General features: G+C 48.9%; 1 protein-coding gene across 1 annotated transcript in view; it reads left to right on the top strand.

Annotated features, from left to right (window-relative positions):
- Positions 1-17,076: 17,076 nt before the first annotated feature.
- Positions 17,077-21,035, top strand: part of LOC133341419 (estrogen receptor beta-like) — a 135,057-nt gene continuing 131,098 nt past the window's right edge. Inside the window, exon 1 of the mRNA XM_061550033.1 lies at positions 17,077-17,207. Coding sequence (XP_061406017.1) covers positions 17,203-17,207 — 5 coding nt within the window. The 5' untranslated portion in view covers positions 17,077-17,202. The remainder of the gene's footprint in view (positions 17,208-21,035) is intronic.

Below are 21,035 nucleotides of genomic sequence, written 5' to 3'. Positions count from 1 at the left end.
CTCATGTCCAAGACGAGCTGTGTTCGGTATTGACAATTATACTGGTAGGAACCTCCTGGTTACACCAGCCCACAGGGGATTATTGTGTCCGTCCGTCGTGCATCCAAAAATGGGAGGGGTGGGGCTGGGTGGAGAGGGGAGGGTGGGGGGGCTGGGTGGGGAGGGGCGGGGTGGGGAGGGGAGGGTGGGGAGGGGCTGGGTGGGGAGGGTGGGGCTGGGTGGGGGGGTGGGGCTGGGGGGTGGGGAGGGGTTGGTCACCCCGTGGTGCCCTTATAAAACTCAACGTTTAACGTACTCACGCCGGCTTGTGCCCGCCCTCACAGTCGGCCATATTTGCGGAATACACCACGCTGCCGTTGACCCTGGCCATTGACCGAGCAACCCAACGTTCCTACGAGTTCCCTCCGCAGGAATGTGTTTAATCTGCCCAATGTGAGCCCGGCATGAATGAGTTTGTGGGGCAAAAAACTGTGAATTACAATGGATAAATGTACCATACAGCTGGTAAGAATATTTGTTTTAGTTGTATTTACTTCCCAGCCACCTATTACACCACCACGTGTCTCTGTTTTTCATGAAAGTAACAAAAACAATAACTATAAAATAACACATTGGGCGTGTTGTGCCATGGACAATTATATCGCCATATTTCGAGCACAACCGTTTTTCATGCATGTGTAGTGTTGTACAGACGGACTCTTCAACGTCTTTTGTAGCACACACTTTTATTCGTCTTAACACAGTCTCTATGCACTGAGGGGTATACGGTCCCCTCACCCGTTACACTCAGAACGTACAAGCCTCCGCACCCTACAGGCTACTTAACATCCCGCTCTTCCAGTGTCCTCTGACTGGACCTAGGGAGATGTCTCCCCGACCACTGGTTACTCTGAACCCTAGCCCTTATAAGGGCTGGAGGGCTTGGTCCAGGGTCCTAGGCTTCTTCCGCCGTCTTGGGTCTTCGTGTAGTCGAACTCCCTGAGAGCTCTGAGCGCTCTGGCTTTATACTTGTTCGTGGCCGGGTTGTCCAATCCCCGGCCACCTTGTGGAACCCTGTGATTGGTCGTTCCCAATCTGCTTTTCGATCCCAATTCACCCTATCTGACCCTGACCGTTTGGTCGCGCGGGAAAACCTTGTTTACGGTCAGCTCTCACAGCTTGTGAGACCCTGACCGTTAGTTTGAGCGGGAAAACCTTGTTAACGATTTGCTTTCCCAGTTTGTGAACATCGAGTGGGTAACTCTACTACATCACCCTCCCCTTCGGAAGCCTCAGCCGTCCCGGCTGTTACAAGCAGAAAATCCCCATCAATGAATCAAAGTGTGTGTGTGCCACAACCAACAAGAACAGGAACATCCAACAAGAACAGGAACACCCACTATAAATACCCCCCCATCAACAACGCAACATATGTACATGGTCAGAACCAATCACAAATAACGACATTCGCGACGCACAACACATGCAGCATTCAGCTGCCGCAAAAAAAAATGATAGGCAATCAAGAAAAGCGACGCGATCTAGCCCGTGTGTATTTCGCGGGCCCGTCGTAGGGGATGGGTGCCCCTTTCCGGGCTGCAGGCTGACCAGGCATCCTGGCAAAAATGTCAGCAGGGGCAGGAGGCCTCTCTGCGGGGACCCTTGGAGCAGATGGGTCGGGCAGCCTGGCAAACATGTTGGGCGGGTCAGGCATCCTGGTAAACATGTTGGGCGGGTCAGGCATTCTGGCAAACATGTTGGGCGGGTCAGGCATCCTGGCAAACATGTTGGGTGGGTCAGAAGGTCTCTTTGCAGAGACTCTTGTTGTAGACGGGTCAGGCATCCTGGCAAACATGTTGGGCGGCTCCCGGGGCCTTCGTGCAGAGACTCGTGGCTCGCACGGCTCCCTCAGTCTCGCATCATCTGCAGGAGGAATGAGACGTCTGCGCTGTGGGTTAGGTACCAATGGGGCGACATCCGGCTCGTCGGGCATATCACACGCTCGGCCCTCGTGTTTTGAGTGTGACGCAGAGCCGCGCGGAGCAACAAATGGCTTCAGACGAGAGGGGTGCACAAACCAACGCCGTCGTCCCCAACGTATCTTAACACACTGTGGGCGCATTACCTGGACCACCTCAACCGGACCTCGCCATGGTTTTAGGAGTTTAGCCGATGTGGACACCGGCACCTGGGGGCAATGAAGCCACGCCATATCACCTGGAGCCCACCGATGCACGAACGTGCGAGGGGCCTGCAACCTCAAATTTGCCAGCTGGTGGGAAGCGGAATTTTCGATCGCCGCATCACGAGCCTCAGACAGCTTTTGCAGGTTGAACCGCAAATGGTCAGTGAGCTTCGATGACTGTGGAAGCTGCTCTATCCCAAGCCGCACATCAGCGGGGGGAATGGCCTCCCTGCCATACATTAGGAAAAATGGGGAGAACCCTGTCGCTGCATGTGGCGCCATGCGGTAAGCAGCGAGGACCCCTGGGATCTGCAGGTCCCAGTCTACGTGGGATTCGTCAACCTGATGGCATAGCATAGAGGTGAGGGTTCTATGCAACCGCTCCACCATGCCATCTGTTTGGGGGTGATAGGGCGAAGTGCGCACCTTCTTAGTGCCCAACAGGCGGCATACCTCACTCAGCAGGGTACTTGAAAAATTTCTTCCCTGATCGGTCAGCAACCGTTCTGGAGCGCCCTTGTCCAGCACATAGCCTTGAACAAAGGCGTCCACGACGGCTGCTGCCGACTGGTTGGGGAGGGCCCAGGCCATAGGCCACCGTGTAAAATACTCCACCCCAACCAGAAGGTACTTGTTACCACGAGGCGTTGTAGGGAAAGGCCCCAAAATGTCGAGAGCAACCAGCTCGTTCACACGGGATACCGTGATGGGCTGCAGCGGTGGGCATGCCGGCTTCGCTGGAGGTTTACGTTGCGCACATTGGGTGCAGCCCGTTAAAATATCAGTTACGTCGCGAAGCATGCCCGGCCAGTAAAATTGTAATCTTAGCAACCCAATGGTTTTATGCACACCCAGGTGCGACAATCGCTCGTGTGCCGCGCACACAGCCGAACACCGCAAAGCCGATGGCACTACAATTTTGTACTGGCAAGAATCAGCATCCCAATGCATGAGCAGACCGCGGCGCATGGCAAAAGAGTTCGATTTACTTGAACGTGAGGACGAATCACATGCGCGACGACGCAGAGGCAACAATGACGCATCGTTCATTTGGTGCCGACCCCATTCGTCCAACGTTATCCCCAGCAAGTCGTCACTTGCTGGCGGATTTTCGTGGTCCGCACCTGGCGCAGGATCGGAAGGAAGGGCAGCAGAAACCGTTTCAGGAGATGCAACCGGGCGTACTATTTGCGGTTTGCACCGGCCAGAACCCGTGAAACAGGCGCATTGTTCTGACGGGAGGCGAGATAGCGCGTCCGCATTACTGTGCTGTGTACCCTTGCGGTAAATCACCATAAAATTGTAGTCCTGGAGGACTTCAAGCCATCGGGAGAGCTGGCCAGACGGTTGGTCAATGCGCAAAGCGTATTGTAACGCAGAGTGATCGGAGCGCACGGTAAACCGTTGACCGTACAGGTATGGCCTGTATTGTTGTATAAAGTAAACAATGGCCAGCAGCTCGCGTCGGGTTACGCAATAACGTTGCTCTGCAGGGGACAAAACCCTGCTTCCATAGGCAACCACCCTCTCAACGCCATCAACGATTTGGGACAGCACCCCGCCGATCCCGGTGTTACTGGCATCGGTGTCCAGAATAAACGGCTTTGCGAAATCGGGGTAAGCCAGGGGCGGTGCTGCTACAAGAGCATTCCGTAAGGAGTCAAATGCGGCCTGTTCCGCGTCTCCCCAATGAAATTTCAGCCCTTTCGCTGTAAGAGCGTGTAGTGGCTTGGCGATTATAGCGAAACCAGCCACAAAACGTCGGTAGTACGACGCGAACCCGATAAAACTGCGAACATCCCCAGCAGAGGTGGGGGTAGGCCATTGGCTGACACATTTAGTCTTTTCAGGGTCTGTGGAAATACCCGAGCGGCTGACTATGTGGCCTAGATAGCGCACAGACTCACGCAGAAGGTGGCACTTCTGCGGTTTGAATTTAAGGTCCGCAGCTCGCATCTTTTCGAAAACAGCGCGCAACCGTTCAATGTGTTCGTTGAACGTGCGGCCAAAGACGATAACGTCATCACGATAGATAAGGCATGAGTCCCACTGGAGCCCAGCGAGGACCAGCTCCATGAGCCTCTGAAACGTCGCTGGAGCCGAGTGGAGCCCCATGGGCAATCTATTCAACTCAAAAAGGCCCTGTGGTGTCCGAAAAGCAGTCTTTGGCTTTGACGCTTCGTCGAGGGGGAGTTGCCAAAACCCTGACAGAAGGTCCAAAGTGGAAAAATAACGCGCCCCTGCCAGAGCATCCAATGACTCATCCATACGTGGAAGAGGATATGCGTCAGCCACGTAAATTTTATTTAGGCGCCGAAAATCTACACAGAATCGAAGACTGCCATCGTGCTTTTTGACCAGCACTATCGGGGCACTCCAGGGGCTGTTGGAAGGAGAAATGATATCAGCCGCCAGCATGTCGTCAACTGCCCATTTAACATGCTGTTTCTCCGCAGGGCTGAGCCGAAACGGATTTTGGCGGATAGGGGCAGCGTCACCAGTGTCAATGTGGTGACGCAGCAGCTTGGTGCAGCCAATATAAAATTGTGATTTGCTGAACACATCCGAGAATTCCCACAAAAGAGCCCGCAATTTACTCTGCTGTGACCCGGATAAATCGCCGGCATCCGCGCAGAGAGCGTCAATCCATCCCTAATCAACGTTGTGAGGGCGAGGCTGCTGACTGTTCGCTACGTGTCCGACAACCCCGGTCCCCAGGGGCGCCACTGTCGCATGAGCGAGCACTGTCCCCTGTGGAATGACGGTGTCTGACAGACCGACATTCAAAACTTGTATAAATGGCTCCCTGTCGCCCGCTACAAGAGTCTGTGCGGCCACCAACGAAAGACTGTTAACTGCTGTGTTGGAAGGTCCCAATAAAATGCCATTTACCGAGGCGGTGGGAGCGAGCGGTTTCTTTAACCGTAAGGATACGAGCATTTGTGCCCCTGGCGGAATGCGTACAGCGCAAGCCGCAAAAGCCTGTACGGAAGCATTTTCCAAAGATCGACATCGCACGGGCAGTATATTGTAAATCAACTCAGAGATGATAGTGGCCGATGCACCGGTATCGACAAGCACGCGCACCTCTACCCCCTCGATCGAACCAACGACCACCGAGGAACCCGCCGTCGCTGCAACCACTCTATGGGCCAGCTCTGACCACTGCCCGGGTCGCAGTGGTCGCGAAAAGTCGGCCAAACGCCGCGCATCATACGCCGTGTTCCGAGCGGAGTCAATGGTGTGTTGTGGTGTGTATGAGGACCGAGCGTGTGGGGTGCCGCGACTTGCCTGGTTATGCTGTGCTGCTCTGGAAGCTCTGTAGTCCCGGTCTCGGGATCCGGCGGAGCGGCGGCGAGGTGCACGGCAGTCGGGAGAGAAGTGGCCTCGGCGGCCACAGTTGAAACACGTCGCGTCGCCGCGGGGGAAGGGCCGTCCCCGCTCCCAGTCGTTGCGGCGACTGGTGCGATCTGGTGATCGCTGGGGCGTCGCGCTGAACATCGAGAAGACTCGATCAGGAGAGCGAGCGTTGTCCCTGCTGGCAGGCACCGATGTCGTAGCCGAAGCGGTGATGGTCTCATCCTGGTCCAGCATTAAGTGAGCATGAATGCTCCGGGCAGCTCGCAGTGAGCACATTTCCTCGTCATCCACGGCCTGGATGACAAGGCGCAAGCCCCTCGCCATCGCCAGCAGCTTCTGAAGGACGAGTGCGTCGATAGCCTCATCGTCCATGCGGGGGTAAGCCGCTCTTGCCATGGCGAGTAGCGCGGTGCGGAACGCCAATGGCGACTCCCTTGGCTTGCACCGTTTCTCGTAGAACTGGTGGCGTGTGGCGGAAGGAGGTCCGTAGACATCAGACAGCCGCTGAAGTGCTGCTTGTAGTGTTGCCCTTTGTCGCTTGGGAATGGAGATGAGTGCAGCGAGAGAGTCATCGTCCAAGGTGGCTGGCAATGCACGAAGTGCTTGTGCATCCGACCAGCCCACCATCTCCTGGTGGCGGAGGAAGCGACGTTGAAATGCCGCCCAGTCGCCCCCTGTGGACGAGAATTCGCGAAAGACAGACAGTCGCTGCTGTAGAGCAGCTGTGTCGTCGTCTTCGTCAAGCTCGGACTCGGTCCCGAACGCAGCGATGGCTTGGTCGACAACATGTACTGTACGGCGTCGCAGCCGTGATGACGCGGTGTTGCTGGAGTGTCCTGTAGAGGCAGCGTCACCCTCTGATGACGCAGTGTGTCGTGATTGGCCCCCGGAGGTCCCAGCATGCACTTGGCTTCCGCCCCCACGTGACCCGTCGGCGGGAAGGACGTTCTCTTCCGGGTTTGCGATGGCGGGGACGTACGCTGTCGACCGTTCCTCTCCGCCCGCAGCCCCCAGGGTAAGTTGCTCCAGGATGGCTGCTGCAGCATGCAGCAGCGAGGCGGGCGTGAGCAGCCTGGATGCCGTCGCTCGCGGCGATCGGCTGCACAGCTCGTGGTGGGGCGGCTGGCAACACGCCAACATCTTCAGCGCCGCCCGCAGCACCCACAGGTGAGTCGGAGCTTGCATCATCGGGACTTCGCGTGCGGTTCGTTCGTCCATCTTCTGACGCCAATGTAGTTTTGTACAGACGGACTCTTCAACGTCTTTTGTAGCACACACTTTTATTCGTCTTATTAACACAGTCTCTATGCACTGATGGGTATACGGTCCCCTCACCCATTACACTCAGAACGTACAAGCCTCCGCACCCTACAGGCTACTTAACATCCCGCTCTTCCAGTGTCCTCTGACTGGACCTAGGGAGATGTCTCCCCGACCACTGGTTACTCTGAACCCTAGCCCTTATAAGGGCTGGAGGGCTTGGTCCAGGGTCCTAGGCTTCTTCCGCCGTCTTGGGTCTTCGTGTAGTCGAACTCCCCGAGAGCTCTGAGCGCTCTGGCTTTATACTTGTTCGTGGCCGGGTTGTCCAATCCCCGGCCACCTTGTGGAACCCTGTGATTGGTCGTTCCCAATCTGCTTTTCGATCCCAATTCACCCTATCTGACCCTGACCGTTTGGTCGCGCGGGAAAACCTTGTTTACGGTCAGCTCTCACAGCTTGTGAGACCCTGACCGTTAGTTTGAGCGGGAAAACCTTGTTAACGATTTGCTCTCCCAGTTTGTGAACATCGAGTGGGTAACTCTACTACACATGTGATTGCTGCTACGCTTTGTTGAAACGGAGGTATGGAAAATAGGCGGCTCGCTTGATGAAAGTTAAATGTGATGCCGAGTAAAAACAAACATGTAATGACTACAGAATTAATTGCACTTTATGATTATTTAAGCTTGTGGGGTGCGACGTCCGCCCCTTCCGCTTCCTCCTCCATCGCGTCGGCCGGCTCCTGCCGGGCCCCCGCCGACCGAGTGATCAGGCGCCCCGCGCTAGCGCCCATACTCGTGCTGCTGGCTTGTAGCCACACGGAGTTAACCCACATACCCGTGCACACCACAGCTATCGCTAACGCAGGGGTGGGGGGGGGGGGGAGTACGAACGCGCTCGCACCTGCGGGTTTAGCCATGTTTGTTTGTTGTAGTACAGAGTTAGACTGATGGCCTTAATCTAAGTTGTTGTGGTTGTTGTTGGTTGTTTGACTTGCATCCCACTGGGATTTCTGCACACAGCGTTGGTGTACGGTGTTTTTTTTCTGCAATATTTTGCTGTCTTTTCTTGGATTTTTTGTTTGCACTCAGTCACATATTCACTTTAAGATGTTTTTTTGTTCATGTTTTTTGTTTGTTGCGGTTGCACCCGATTCAAGAGCCTAATGGCTCACAGGGCTATACCTAATAAATGAACTTGAACTTGATTATCTTTTAACGCGCGCACACGCTGCGGCTCCGCGTTCACTCTCGCCGCGCGTTCCCCCACGCAGTCGCTCCACACAGAAATCACAGACACCACGCCGATGCTCTGTACTAACTTTTATCCTCGGCGCAAACCCCGCACTACCCAGAGGGAATATTTTACGAGAAGTGCCTAGCCTACTGCTGCCCAAGCCCCCAGACAGTGGCGGCTCCTGCAAAATCTCTCAGGGGGGGCAAATGTCTGGATGATTGATAAGGATAAGGTCCACCCATGCAATGGATAAATTAACAGCTTAAGCATGTAAAGGCAACTTCACTTCTTTAATATTAATGAAAAATAAAGTGACTCTTACAATACATCTTGTTTGTTTCTATACTCACTATTAAAACAAACCACTCAAGTTTATTTTATTAAAGATTCCACTAGATTTTGATTTAAAACTTTCGTAACTGCAGGGATTCATCTTCTTGGTTCTTTCGATAAAGTCACGTAGAAGGGAAGTAATAAAATAATAAAAAGAAAACATAATAAAATTATTCTCACGAGGTTTCGGCCACAACGCAAGCAGCCGTCCTCAGGTGAAAACCAGGTCCGTCGAGGCGACAGAGTCTGAATGAAACAGCACACGAGCTTGGAGCATATATATAAGCTGGGCGCCTTGACAAAGGAATTTGCATATCAAGAGGAATTTAGCATATTTATGGGAAATGCAGGAATGTGATTATTACTGCATATGCATGTGCATTATGCAGGATTAACAGCATCAAAGGGAGCTGCAGTTGCTGCTGCTGCTGCTGCAGTTGCTGCCTTATCCATTTTAATATAACACTATGTATTATTCTACCCACCCTAATGTGTTTCACACTGCTATATATTTACTATACAATTACGACACCATACATTACTCTGCACACTGCACCATGCCAGTGAGTGGAACGTTGTGGCCGAAACGTCGTGAGAATAACTTGCGTTGTGGCCGAAACGTCGTGAGAATAATTTTATTATGTTTTATTTTTATTATTTTATTACTTCCCTTCTACGTGACTTTACCGAAAGAACCAAGAAGAAGATTCCACTAGGTGGCGATAAATTATATTGTTGGATGAAACGTGCTTACGTATGATGACGTTAGCACGTATGATGACGTAAGCACGTTAGGGCTTGCCCTCCCGGAAGCCATAGAGAATGCATTGGAGCGCCCCCATTCGAAAAAAAACATCTTTCAATGTAAGTCTATGGGGCCACTCGGGGCGATTCTCAGCCGGAGTGAAATCGCCCAAAAAGAGGCGGTACTCCACAGAACGTGACATGACGCTGATTGGACTATATCCAGAGGCTGACAGTGACGGCTAGCGTGACTCTGTGGTTCAATGACATTGGTGGTGCGTCGCCCAATCGCCCTAATGAAGAAACCGCCCCTGCCCCCAGATACTCAAACGCTCTACCATGTACCTCGAAGCTGTACTCATGGCGTCGCATGGACGCTGTGAGAGGCAGAGGGAAGAGGACGAAAAAACCTTGCCTATGACTGCCTCGTAGCAGGACTCGCTGGCATCACACAGATGCTGCGAGCGGCCCGAGAAGGCAGGACGGCAGGGGCGGTCTTGGCGACCAAGATGTTGAAGAAGAGTTTTTTTCGTTCGAATGGTCCCAAGCTCCTTTTTTAAATCCTTTATTAAATCCTTTATATTAAGTTCGCTTGCTTGCTTGCTTGCGTGCTTGCTTGCTTGCTTACGACCGTTAGCGGAAAAACCATTGGTTGCATTCCCAAACAAAACATGTGTGGATTCACTGGAAAAATTGCAAAAGGAGTTCCAATTTAGATTTAAAGAGCTTCATCTCCATGAACAGGACATACAGCTTTTCCGTAACCCATTTTCTATTGACATTGAAAATGTGGATACAATTTACCAAATGGAACTGGCTGAACTGCAGAATTGTGACTCTCTGAAAGACGCATTCAAGTCAAGCAGCCTTCATAATTTCTATGCAATATCTCCCCTCTGAGACATATCCTCATCTCAGGAACCATGCACTCAAAATGGCAACCATCTTTGGCAGCGCTTATGTCTGTGAACAAACTTTTTCCAGAATGAAACATTTGAAATCTCCAACCAGATCTAGACTAACGGATGCACACGTGTGCATCTCTTGCGAGAGAAAAAAAACTGAAAAAAACAGACACCCTTCCGACCCCTCCTCGCGACCGCCCTGACCCCCCACTCCCTCTGAGTGGGTCATCCATCCCGAGGCCAGACGCCTCCACGGATTTATGGCGGGCCGGTTTTCGTGCCGAACCGTGGGGAGACAAAGGTGGCCGGGGCTTGGTGCTGACGTTTGCAGTTTTTAATGGCATTCCACGTTTTTTTCAAATGCCTGGTGTGGCCTGTGAGGAGTAGCGGGTTATTTTCATTATTTAACTAAACAAAAAAATATATATTGGGTTAATTATTCTTAACATTAATTTTTGGAAAAAGGGGCATAAATTAAACAGTACCTCGTAGCAGCACTCGCTGGCATCACACGGATGCTGCGAGCGGCTCGAGGAGGCAGGACGGCAGGGAGTGGGTCTTGGCAGCCCAGAGGTTGAAGACAAGAGAGAGAAAATCGTCCCGGGATACTATTTTTATTCTCTAAACTTCAAAGGCCCAGGGTGACGTCGTACCGCGCAGCCAATCGTGCGCTAACTTGTGCCGTCGCTTTTCTGGACCTTCTCTTCCATGGCCTAATCCCCTCACTTCAAAGGGCCGGGATGGCGTTTGTACCGCGCAACCAATCGTGCGCCTACCTATGGTTACTGCCCCCCTTGTTACCTTGTCCTTCGTCGAGTGCTGCAGTGGCAGCGCTGGCCACCTATTGTCCCTCGTTGCTCAAGATCTGGAAGGGCGCCCGGCTGGCGAACACACACCCTGCAAGTGAGTATTCGGTTGGCCCAGGGAACCTTTTATTTCTGTGCCCATACAATTTTAAGCCAATTTAAGGGCACCGCAATGTAACCTGTCCTGTGAGGGTCGGCCAATCTGCTGGCACCGTGAAACCGTGGGACTTTCCCTCTAGGGGCCCTTCGGATGAAAACCTGATGTGCTAGGCAATCCCCCGCCAGGACACTACGTGTGTGCACTGCGTGTGTGTGCTCAGTGTAGGGGCCAATGGGGATTCACGGCGCTTGCGGAGTTGCTCCGCAACCTTGGCACCACAAATGTATTTTCAATAGATAACATCAATTATGGCCAGAGTTATACAATATAGTTATACAATATTTGTGGGAGCTTATTCAGGAAGCTTCTTCAGCCGGCACGTGGAGGGAAACGTCGGACATCATGCCAAACAACACGCGATAAAAGTGGAAAAAGCATCGGAGAGCTCACCTTTCCACTTGCTGCCCACCGATTTATAGTGGTTCCTCCATGTTCTAAAGCCAGAAAAAAACAACTCCACATTGTCGTTTCTTTTGTGAGCATCTGCCATCTCCTCTGCATGTGTTTGCCATTAATCAATTCTGCCCTGAGCCAATGTCTCTTAAAAATGTGTTTTTTCTCTTTCAACTGAGCACACATTCCCAGCTGTGCTTGCTTACTGGCCATCCCAACAATTGTTTGTGTTACTTTCCTGGCCTTATCTATGTGGGGGTTTTTTGTTGTTTGAAAACTCACCCATTTCATCTTCTCTTTCACTCTTAGAATAAGCACCTATGTCGGTGTCTCAACCGCATATATTTTATATCCCTTCCTAGAGTGCTTCTGCTTGTTATTGGCCTTCTTGTGTAAGGTTTGCAGGAGCTGCAAACTTTCCAGCCAATGATTATCTGGAATTGCTGTCGCACTTTTTGAGTCTTCCATTTCGATTTGTCAAAATGTCTACCTGCACCTCTTGTTTATTTACCTCCCAGAGTTTGCAAATATCAGGTCGTAATCTGAGCTTGTTTCTCAAACCCTGTATTCTATTTTGTTTTGTAACAAATCTCCTGTTCTCTACTCTTTAACTGTAATGTAAATGACCAACATTTAATTCTCAACGCACGGTGATATATTTTGTTCGGTTGCATAACTTTCTGTTGGGATGGGATATGAGATGTAACTAGATTATTGTCACTACTAAACTCAAGCAGCTCTGTTGCAGTATCATTCACTTCTATTCCATGCTAAAGCCTAGCACATGTCCCTTCTCAACACAATGTACTTCATGCCGACTTATGCAATGCCATGAACTCTGAAATAATTTCTTACACTGGCTCAGACTTCGAGTGGATTTACAAGCTTTGTGGAGCGCACTCTGGCACTGTGGTGGCTGTTCAAATGTGATGTCTCTAATTTGCTTTTGTTCTATTCTCCATGTGTTCCTCTGTCCGTATCCCAGTGTAATTCACAGCGCATATCTCTCCATGCTCCTCTGTGTAATTTTAAGATTGTATTTCCTTGTTCATTGTAAGAGTCAATGCTTCAAACTTCTGCACCACCGGTAATATTGCAACCTATAAATAGAGAAAAATATGTGAGTATATGGACAACATATTGAGATGGTTTGGTTCACATGTGCAGATAAAGTTATTCGTGTTACGAGAATAAAGGGACACACAGAGATCAGGATCCAAAACTCTCAACTCACAGATTGGGGAGGACAGCATATTGATAATATCAGTGACATGTATCAGTACACACATTACTCTATGCACATCAGAATGTCAGTAACCAATCTGTATCTTTATCAGTAAGCCTGCACATAATGCATATAAATATATCAAAATGTAATGCCTGTACGGGGATCTTGCCATGGTATAATGGTTAGCACACTAGACTTCCACTCCACAGGTATGTTGGCTTGATCTCCCAGCACGGTAGTTGAAACATTGGACACATTTATTAACTCTTCCTGCCTCTGCTGACCCAGCAGTATGTATGTGTACAACACCATGAGTTGATCGGCAGACCGCGTATATATGCACTGGCGGAGCCAGTGGGGGTGGGGTGGCACGTCCCCCCCAATGATCCGAAATCCCTAATTTCGATCGGATAATTGGGGGGGGAACGTGCCACCCAATCATTGGGGTTTATTAGTAATACATCGGCATTTTGCGACCCCCACTGCCACTGTGTAGCATATTATTATGTGCCAGGGACTCTATGAGATGATAGGACAATAGTCTGAGTCCATACTTGGCAATAAGTAACGGCAAAGCAGTTATAAGTGACTCACAGAATTGTGCGCAGTTGCGTATACAGTACACGACTTCCCTGAAGGCAAACACCTTCAGTGAGTGCGATGCCGATCACACAACGCGGTTCGAATTCGACCCTCGATCGATGGCTGAGCCATCACCGCACATGCGTCGAATAAAAAGCAAGGGACCAACTCCTTACTTACTAACAACTCCTCTATCATTTTTCATTGCTGGAGGGGTTGCCCCCCCTACCTGAAAATCCTGGATCCGCGATTGTATATATGTATATTGAACTTTTTTCGCATCCATACGGAGCCAGCTGTGCTAATCGAAGGTGCAGTGGGATAAAGTCTGGGTACTCCCACTTCTTTTGAAGAAGTCTGGCCAGCGTGGAAGAGTAGGCCAAATTACCCTTTTGAGAAGCTCGCTACAGTGTCCTTGAGTGGAGGCCCTTTCACCGGCAGTGGCATAAGCAAATAATTGCAGGGCCGCACCTTTGCGTATGCCAGCCAGTACTGCATGTTCATCGCCGTATTATTTGCTATTGCAAAGACACGGGTTACATTGAACCGTATCAGATCCTCATATGGAATCTGCAATAACCTGCCGCATCAATGCCAAAATGAAAGACAAGCCCAGCTATGCGACTGCAGAGAAGACGTCCGAACTATGAGGGCATCAGCGGTGAGTTCGCCATTTGTTTCAAAGGTTCACGATTCGAATCCAGCGGTCGCTCCTGGTTATTACTGTGGGGAATAGGTGTATATATACAGTACACGCGTCGTCTATATTAGAGTACAAGATGTTAATGATCCCCGACGTCATTCACAAGAGTATGCCATTGTCCCAGCATCGTGGATACAAATTTTCCAAATTGAAAAATTGCACCGCAAATTGCTCAATTGTAATATATATATAGCAACACCCCCCCGCCCCACTCTAAACACTTGGCAGGACCCTCCTTTCAAAAAAAGTCACGATTCTCAGTGAGGCTTTCCTTTAGGAAGCCAGTGAAATAATAATTGAATCAACCGCTGCTCTCCAAAGCCAGGTCCATAGTTGAGGAATCAGTCACATAACTTTGTTGCATGCAGCTGAACTGATTATAGTTGGAAATCAATGTGCAAATCACAAATAGTCGCTCTGGTGTAGGCCCGGCTGTAAAATTGGAGATCCTTCTTTTTGAGGAACGGCCTTGAATTGTTGTGTCCCTGGAAACCGTAGAGTGGATGAGAAACTTGAACGTCCACCTTTAACATTACTTTTCAAGTTGCCATACTAAACAAGTACATGCAGTGAATATATCCATTCATAAATGTCAGTATGCAGCCATATTGATGAGTATGTACTGCATGTATACTAATATACACGTGTTTGTATATCCATGACAGTATACTGCAAAGTCAAGCAAGTAGCTATCCATGTTTATTTGGATACTTTCAACGATTCTATTCAATTTACAATGGCCGGCTTCGAAAGGTCTTCATTCAGTAGATAGATCATGGCTGCTGCTAATCATCATCCATCGATTCAGTCTGCACATCATTCTACCATCAAGATGCGCATCACGCACACGAGCACAGTATTTACAATGGTATATCAGTGTGCCAGGTGGTGGTGGTCGTGCGTGCATGTATCCAGAACTGTGGAGATGAGGATATTGGTGCATCTCACAAATGTTGTGAAACTCCCTTGCCGTGGGCGTCAAGATGTTGCCTTACCCTAGCTCACCAAGAGAAGGCGCTACAACAAATGTGGACTCCACCTGTTCCAACTGTAGGGAAAAGAGTGTTGTTACCAGACACAAATGGGTTTTCTCCGGTTGCAACGGCTTCTTCCCACATGTATAAACTCTCATAAAATTGGCTGCAAACATCTTAACATATAGATGCATGGAGCCTCGGTAATTGTTGGTACTGTAGAATTAAAGAATCAACTCTTGAGATATATTGATTTGAGATATGTGTAGTGAGCGACTTCCAAGACACGTCGTGTAGAAGACTTATTTATCATCACACTTTAAGCACAACACTGGGCGATACATCTCTGTAACATTCTACATAGCTACACATCGCCGACCCCTCGACACAACTCCATCGCCGGCGTCCAACTACACAGCTGTCTGACTAGCGCAGCGACGGCGACGATGAGAGCCTTGGAGAAGATCGGCCACGTGGCCGGAAGACGAAGAGAGATGACGGCAAGCAGCGACGCAGCCAGGACCCGCAACAGCACCGAACCTCTGGTTCAGTCCCCCTTATACGTATACACCCCTGTGTGGCCACGCCCCGCCTCCAGCCACGCCTCCTTCCAGAACCTTCGAGCAGGTTCCCGGATCTTCCCGACTGACTCCGCCTTTCACCTTTACCCCTCATAATTAAGACATTACGTAACATGCCCATAACCGTGATTACCCCTTCAGGCCGACAGGTGGTACCCTGTCATTACATATGTAAAGATTAATTTTGATAGTGCAAAGGTGTGCCATGGCCAAACAAGGTTATCCTGGGTGTGTGCCCATGAGTGATAGAATCAGAATCCGTGCACAGAAGCAATTCCAATCAAAACTGAGGTCGAACCGATGCTCAAACCCCACGGTCGAACCCACAATCGAATGCTTAGTCCCCATGCTCAATCCCATGCTAGACCCCATACTTGAACCCAATACTCGAACTCTGTAACCTGTAACCCATGTTTGAACCATGCTTGATCCTATGCTCAATCCCATTCTCAAATCCACACCTTGAAACCTGCATGCGCATTCCCCATGCTCAAATCCTACACACCAACCACCCATGCTTTTTCTCAGAGCACTACAAGTAATCTTTGTATGTAACAAAATGCCGAGATAATATTATTGCGATTTTTTTTTATTCCCTGGGATTTATTGAATATTCGGTGAAAGAAATGCAGTAACAGGAGCACACATTTAAAAGTTAGAGAACTTTTTAATCAACCGTGTCAGTCTTTGGTATTCGTTACGGCCATCTCTTCGGTGTCACTTATTGTCTTCTGAACTTCTTCTACAGTTTCACTATAATTACATGTTACTTTATTACACTGAAAATCCCGCTCAGCCAGTTACCCAGCTAGCAACTGTCCGCAGCTTAATAACAAGTCATTGTTGGGGTGGACAGAAGCCCAGCCAGCATCCAGTCAGGAAACTCAAAGCATATATTATTTTATTGTAGTATGATTATCAGCATTCTATTATTTTTTGCATACACAGCACATGTATATTATGCACGCGCGTACCGTATAGCAAAGATGTATACTGTATGTACATCATGTTGCGTGTACTGCATGTGAGTTATGTAAGGGCATTATTGCAGTATATCAGTACGTGCATCAGTGCACCGGTAATGCACGTTCTGAGTATCAATGTGCACAAGATATACTGATACGCAGCACGGCACGCACTGCGTATCAGAATGCACATTCCATCAGTGGCCACTCAACACATTTGCCAATAACTTGCGGGAGGCATTCAAAAGATGTGGAAGGGGCGGGGAGAGGGGGGAGAGGGAGGATAAGGCATGCGACGTTTCGGGCAATGACCCTTCATCTTCTTCATCGTCATACGTGCGCTCGTGTCGAGCGAGGAGCAACGTCGTGGCAAGGGCGGTGTCGTGCCACGAGCCAACGCCGTGGCCGCACTTCCACGGCGTGCAGCGTCGAGCATCGCAGCCGCCGCCCTTGACCATCCATCGCACTGGCAGCAGCAGCAGCAGCCAGTCGCTGTCTGCACAGGCACCAGCAAGGCAACCCCCCCCGCCCCTCCTCTGGCCACCGTTGTTGCTTGCACGGCTGCGTGCTCTCACGTCTTCTCAAGCTTAGCAGCGGCAGGAGGCGGTGGTAGTGGTGATAAAACTGCCTGCTGGGCGGTACAATCTCCTGCTCAGACGGCATCGCTGAAAAAAAGATTTTCCCTGCCACCATCATTATCATCATCCGCAGCTCCACCTCTTCCAACGTCCTCCTTCCTCCCTCAACCTCGTCGTCGTCTTCAGCCTTCCTCGCTGGAGAGAGGGTGGGGTGCAGAGAGAGAATCTCCATGCGGTATTCGATGCGAGCTTCTCCTCCTCCTCCTTACGTAACAGCAGCGGTGGGCTTCGTTGGAGCGGCTTTGGCAGCGGCGTGGCTCGCTGGCTCGTTTGCTTTGCAATGCCAAAGCCACCAAATTGGCTCGAATTAGTCGAGCATTTTAATGCGTTTGTTGATGTTGTGTTCTTTTGTTGCTGCTGTTGTAGTTGCAGTTATCGCTCGTGTTATTGCCGCCCGCGTTCATGTTGTGTTGATGTAAATCAATTGACTGTTGTTATATTCTCAAATGTTATTTTCTCAAAAGTCCTTACTATTCAAGGTAAAAAAAAGCATCTATCATTATTATCACCATCGTCGTCATTTATACAGACATCCCAACGCCGGTCGTGGTGATATAACACAAAGGGGTCGTTACGTAACAATCGTTAACTCCCGTGGCAAGTGCCGCAGGTCCCAGCCATGGCTGTTGGCCAGCCGGTGGCAGTGTGCGGAGGTCGAGTTACGTAACGCGTTTAAAGGGACAAGCAGCAGCAGCTGCTGCAGCTGCAGCTACTGGCATCGTCACCTCTATTCTCCCACGCTTGTGTTCGTGTTGTGTGTGTGTGTGTATAGGGTGGGGGGGTGAAAGAGTAGCGAAGGATTAAGACAATGAATGGGGAAATATGTATTCTGTTTTAGTCACTTGAAACCGATACGCACGTATTGATGATGGATAGCGCGCGCAGCTGTGGGTGGTGATGGGGGGGGGAAGGTTTCTTGCATTGAGGATTGTGAAACAAACATCTCGTTACATCACGGGGGTGTTTGGTGTTCTCCCTCCACCCGTCTTGTACCCACGTCCGTCTCAGTTGCAGGTTCATTATTTATTTTGTGTCTATGACGACGACGACCGCCAACAATGTGATCTATAAAAATGTCTAACGTAATGCGATGACTTTCAGTTGTGGTTTGTTTGCACTGCGCCCTAAACCCGGGTGAACCTGAGTTTGATTCCCAGCCACGCTGACGGCAGCGGAGTGTGCAATTTGAACCCAGGGCTTGGGTTCTATCCCCGATCCAGCCCCTCCCTCCCCTACTTCAACCAGCGTGGTGAAGTATGGTCAAACAATATCCCACGACCGACAGCGTGGCGAGGCATTCATCCAGCAGTGGATTTATATCAAGGGCTGAACGTTGCAATTACTTATTTACGATCAACTATTGACAATGTAGGAACTCAATTTCAAGATTTATAAACAACTGAAACTAAATGATCTCTGCTTCCTACTAGAATGTGCTTCTTTCACTGTACATGAATACAGTATCTGCCTACCCAACCCATATCTTACTTGCACGAGTATCACTTTGGCAGAACTGCACATTGGACAGCATGCAGCAAGAGTATTGATTTGCCATTGTACCAAGGCCGTAGCCATGGAGTGAACATTGGGGGGGGACCAAATCTTCTCGGAGGTCTGGGGTTCCCCCCCCCCCCCCAGAAAAAAAATCTCAATTTGAAAACGAATTTCCTGCCTAAAATATTTTAAAAAATCATTAACACGTAGGATGAACTTCTTTTTTACAATAATGTCGAATAGTGTATTGTATTACATTGCTCTGTTTTTTTTTTCCTTTTTTACCTTTTCTTGTTTCATTGTATGTAAAGTACAACCATAACCATTATAATATAAACAGAAATCTATTTTATACCAATATATTGGGGGGACATTTTGAGCATATTTGAATATTGGGGGGCGATGTACCCCCCCCCCCCCAATATATATTTTAATTACGGCCTTGCATTGTACTAATGTTGTGAAACTCCCTTCCTGAGTGTCGAGGTGCCATACCCCTGGCTCACCTGCAGAGAGCAGTACAGCAAGTGGACTTACCGCCATCTGTTTCATTCTGTACGGGGATAGAGTGTTGCCCCCTCGCGTGCGTGGGGTTTCTCCAGGTCCTCCAGTTGCCTCCCACTTTTACAAATACTCATGGATTGGCTGAAACAAATGTTAAAATAAAAAAAAAACCCAATGCTCTAAATATTCTATAACTCAGCGTGGCTATAATGAATAAATAAGTAAATTAAATTATTTAAAATAAAATGGTCTCGCTCCTGCATTCGAGTGATCTCATTGCTCACCTTCCACGGAGAATTGCCATCTATGGCCTATTTTCCTCCGATGTCTGGCACTCCATCATTAATCTCGAAAACTGGCCATCATCCTTTGCAGTGATGTCATGCCCAAGGCCACGAACTTTCCTTGACATTCGATATGATGTCTCTAATTTGGACTTTGTTGTCATTTACATGTGTTCCTCTTTGTCTCGGTGTAATTCCCAGCATGTATCTCTACATCTCCTTTGCATACTCTTCATCTTTTCGTCCATGTTAAATGTCAGACTTATTGTTTTTCATACAGCATAGCAGGTAATATAAAATGCACGATTTGAAACATTCTTTACGCACGGTATGTTTTTTCCAAAAAAAGTTGTATTTCATCATTGTGACCTTGACTCATCTTCAAAAATTGTTATCGATAAACGTACAGGATTTTTTTATCTCATTGTTAAGACCACGTGCAGTACTTTAGCCTAATTTAAGGATGTTTTTTGTTGTAGTGAACCGTTTGTGCATCAGTGTGCTTTAACTTGAGAACCACAATTAGTACAAGGATATGTAAGTTCCCAGTTATCCTTTCTGAGTACGTATAGTTGCAATAGCAAGACTCATACAAATTGACACTGCTGCAGTATATGCATTGGTGGGGTGGGGGGTGCTGGTACAGTGTTCAGCATGCTGCGATATGAACCCGGCAACCCGAGTTTGATGCCAGCGTGATGGCACTAACATACGTGCCAAGTCATAGCAGAATTCAGTCCTGGCTTCCCCTCGTGCACTAAGCAGCGTGGTGAAGTGTGGCAACCCCTCCACAAATATTTCATAAATAATTAAGTACGGTAATGTCATATAATTCAAGCGTGAGATGGCTACCAAAATTAGAATATTTCTGATATGAAATGCTGCAGGACTTGTTTTTGAGCATGGTGGTTTTTTTCAATGTCACATGATGGCCTTTCATTGCGGCATTGCAGATTTGGATATTGGCATGGCATATTCAGGGTCCAACACATCATTCCAGATAATTTAACATTTCACAATTCCATAATCACTTAGTAGGTTGGTGTGGCATAGTGCTTGCTTGGAACACTGCTTTGAAACAAGCCCGCCTGAGTTAAATTCCTGGCCACTGCCATATCTGAACTGGTCTGAAGGCTCCTTCAACCCATGTAGACCACAGTGTGGTGCGATATGGTCAAACTACTTTCATAATCAATGCAGTGTGGGAGAGGCCTTCATCAAGTATTGCATTGGCTAATAGTTGTACTGACATTTTTTTTTATTACACATTTGTGCTTGTTTAAAGTTCGTTCATTTGGATTTGTTTGAGTAAAATGTCGCAATAACTTCATGTTGATACACAGTAACATACATTTTGCATATGTATTGTTCTATGTCATGTAACATTCACTTGATCCGGTAGTGCACTCGGATTAACCAACTTTTTCACGAGTGTTCGCGTGGTTACAACTGAAGCCTAAAAGTTTCCTTCATCGACCTGAGCAATAAACACAGTAGTTCATTATGTTTAGGCATTTACAATATATAAATTATGGACACGCAGTGTGTTTCAGTTACATCCTAATATCTTGCAATAAAAAAAATCAAGTTTAATATCAGAGGGATTTCATAGTTCCCAAATGATTTAGATCAAGTAATTGTGTACTCCAGTATATCCCTTGCGATTTGAGTGAACCGGTTATGCCATGGGAGGTATGCTTACGTAAAGTCTGATGCATCGT

Source organism: Lethenteron reissneri, chromosome 11 (assembly GCF_015708825.2).
Source record: "Lethenteron reissneri isolate LAM-NWPU_2019-01 chromosome 11, ASM1570882v1, whole genome shotgun sequence".
Classification (NCBI taxonomy): domain Eukaryota; kingdom Metazoa; phylum Chordata; class Hyperoartia; order Petromyzontiformes; family Petromyzontidae; genus Lethenteron; species Lethenteron reissneri.
Note: the sequence above shows the minus strand (reverse complement) of the source record. Positions and strands in the feature narration are given on the sequence as shown.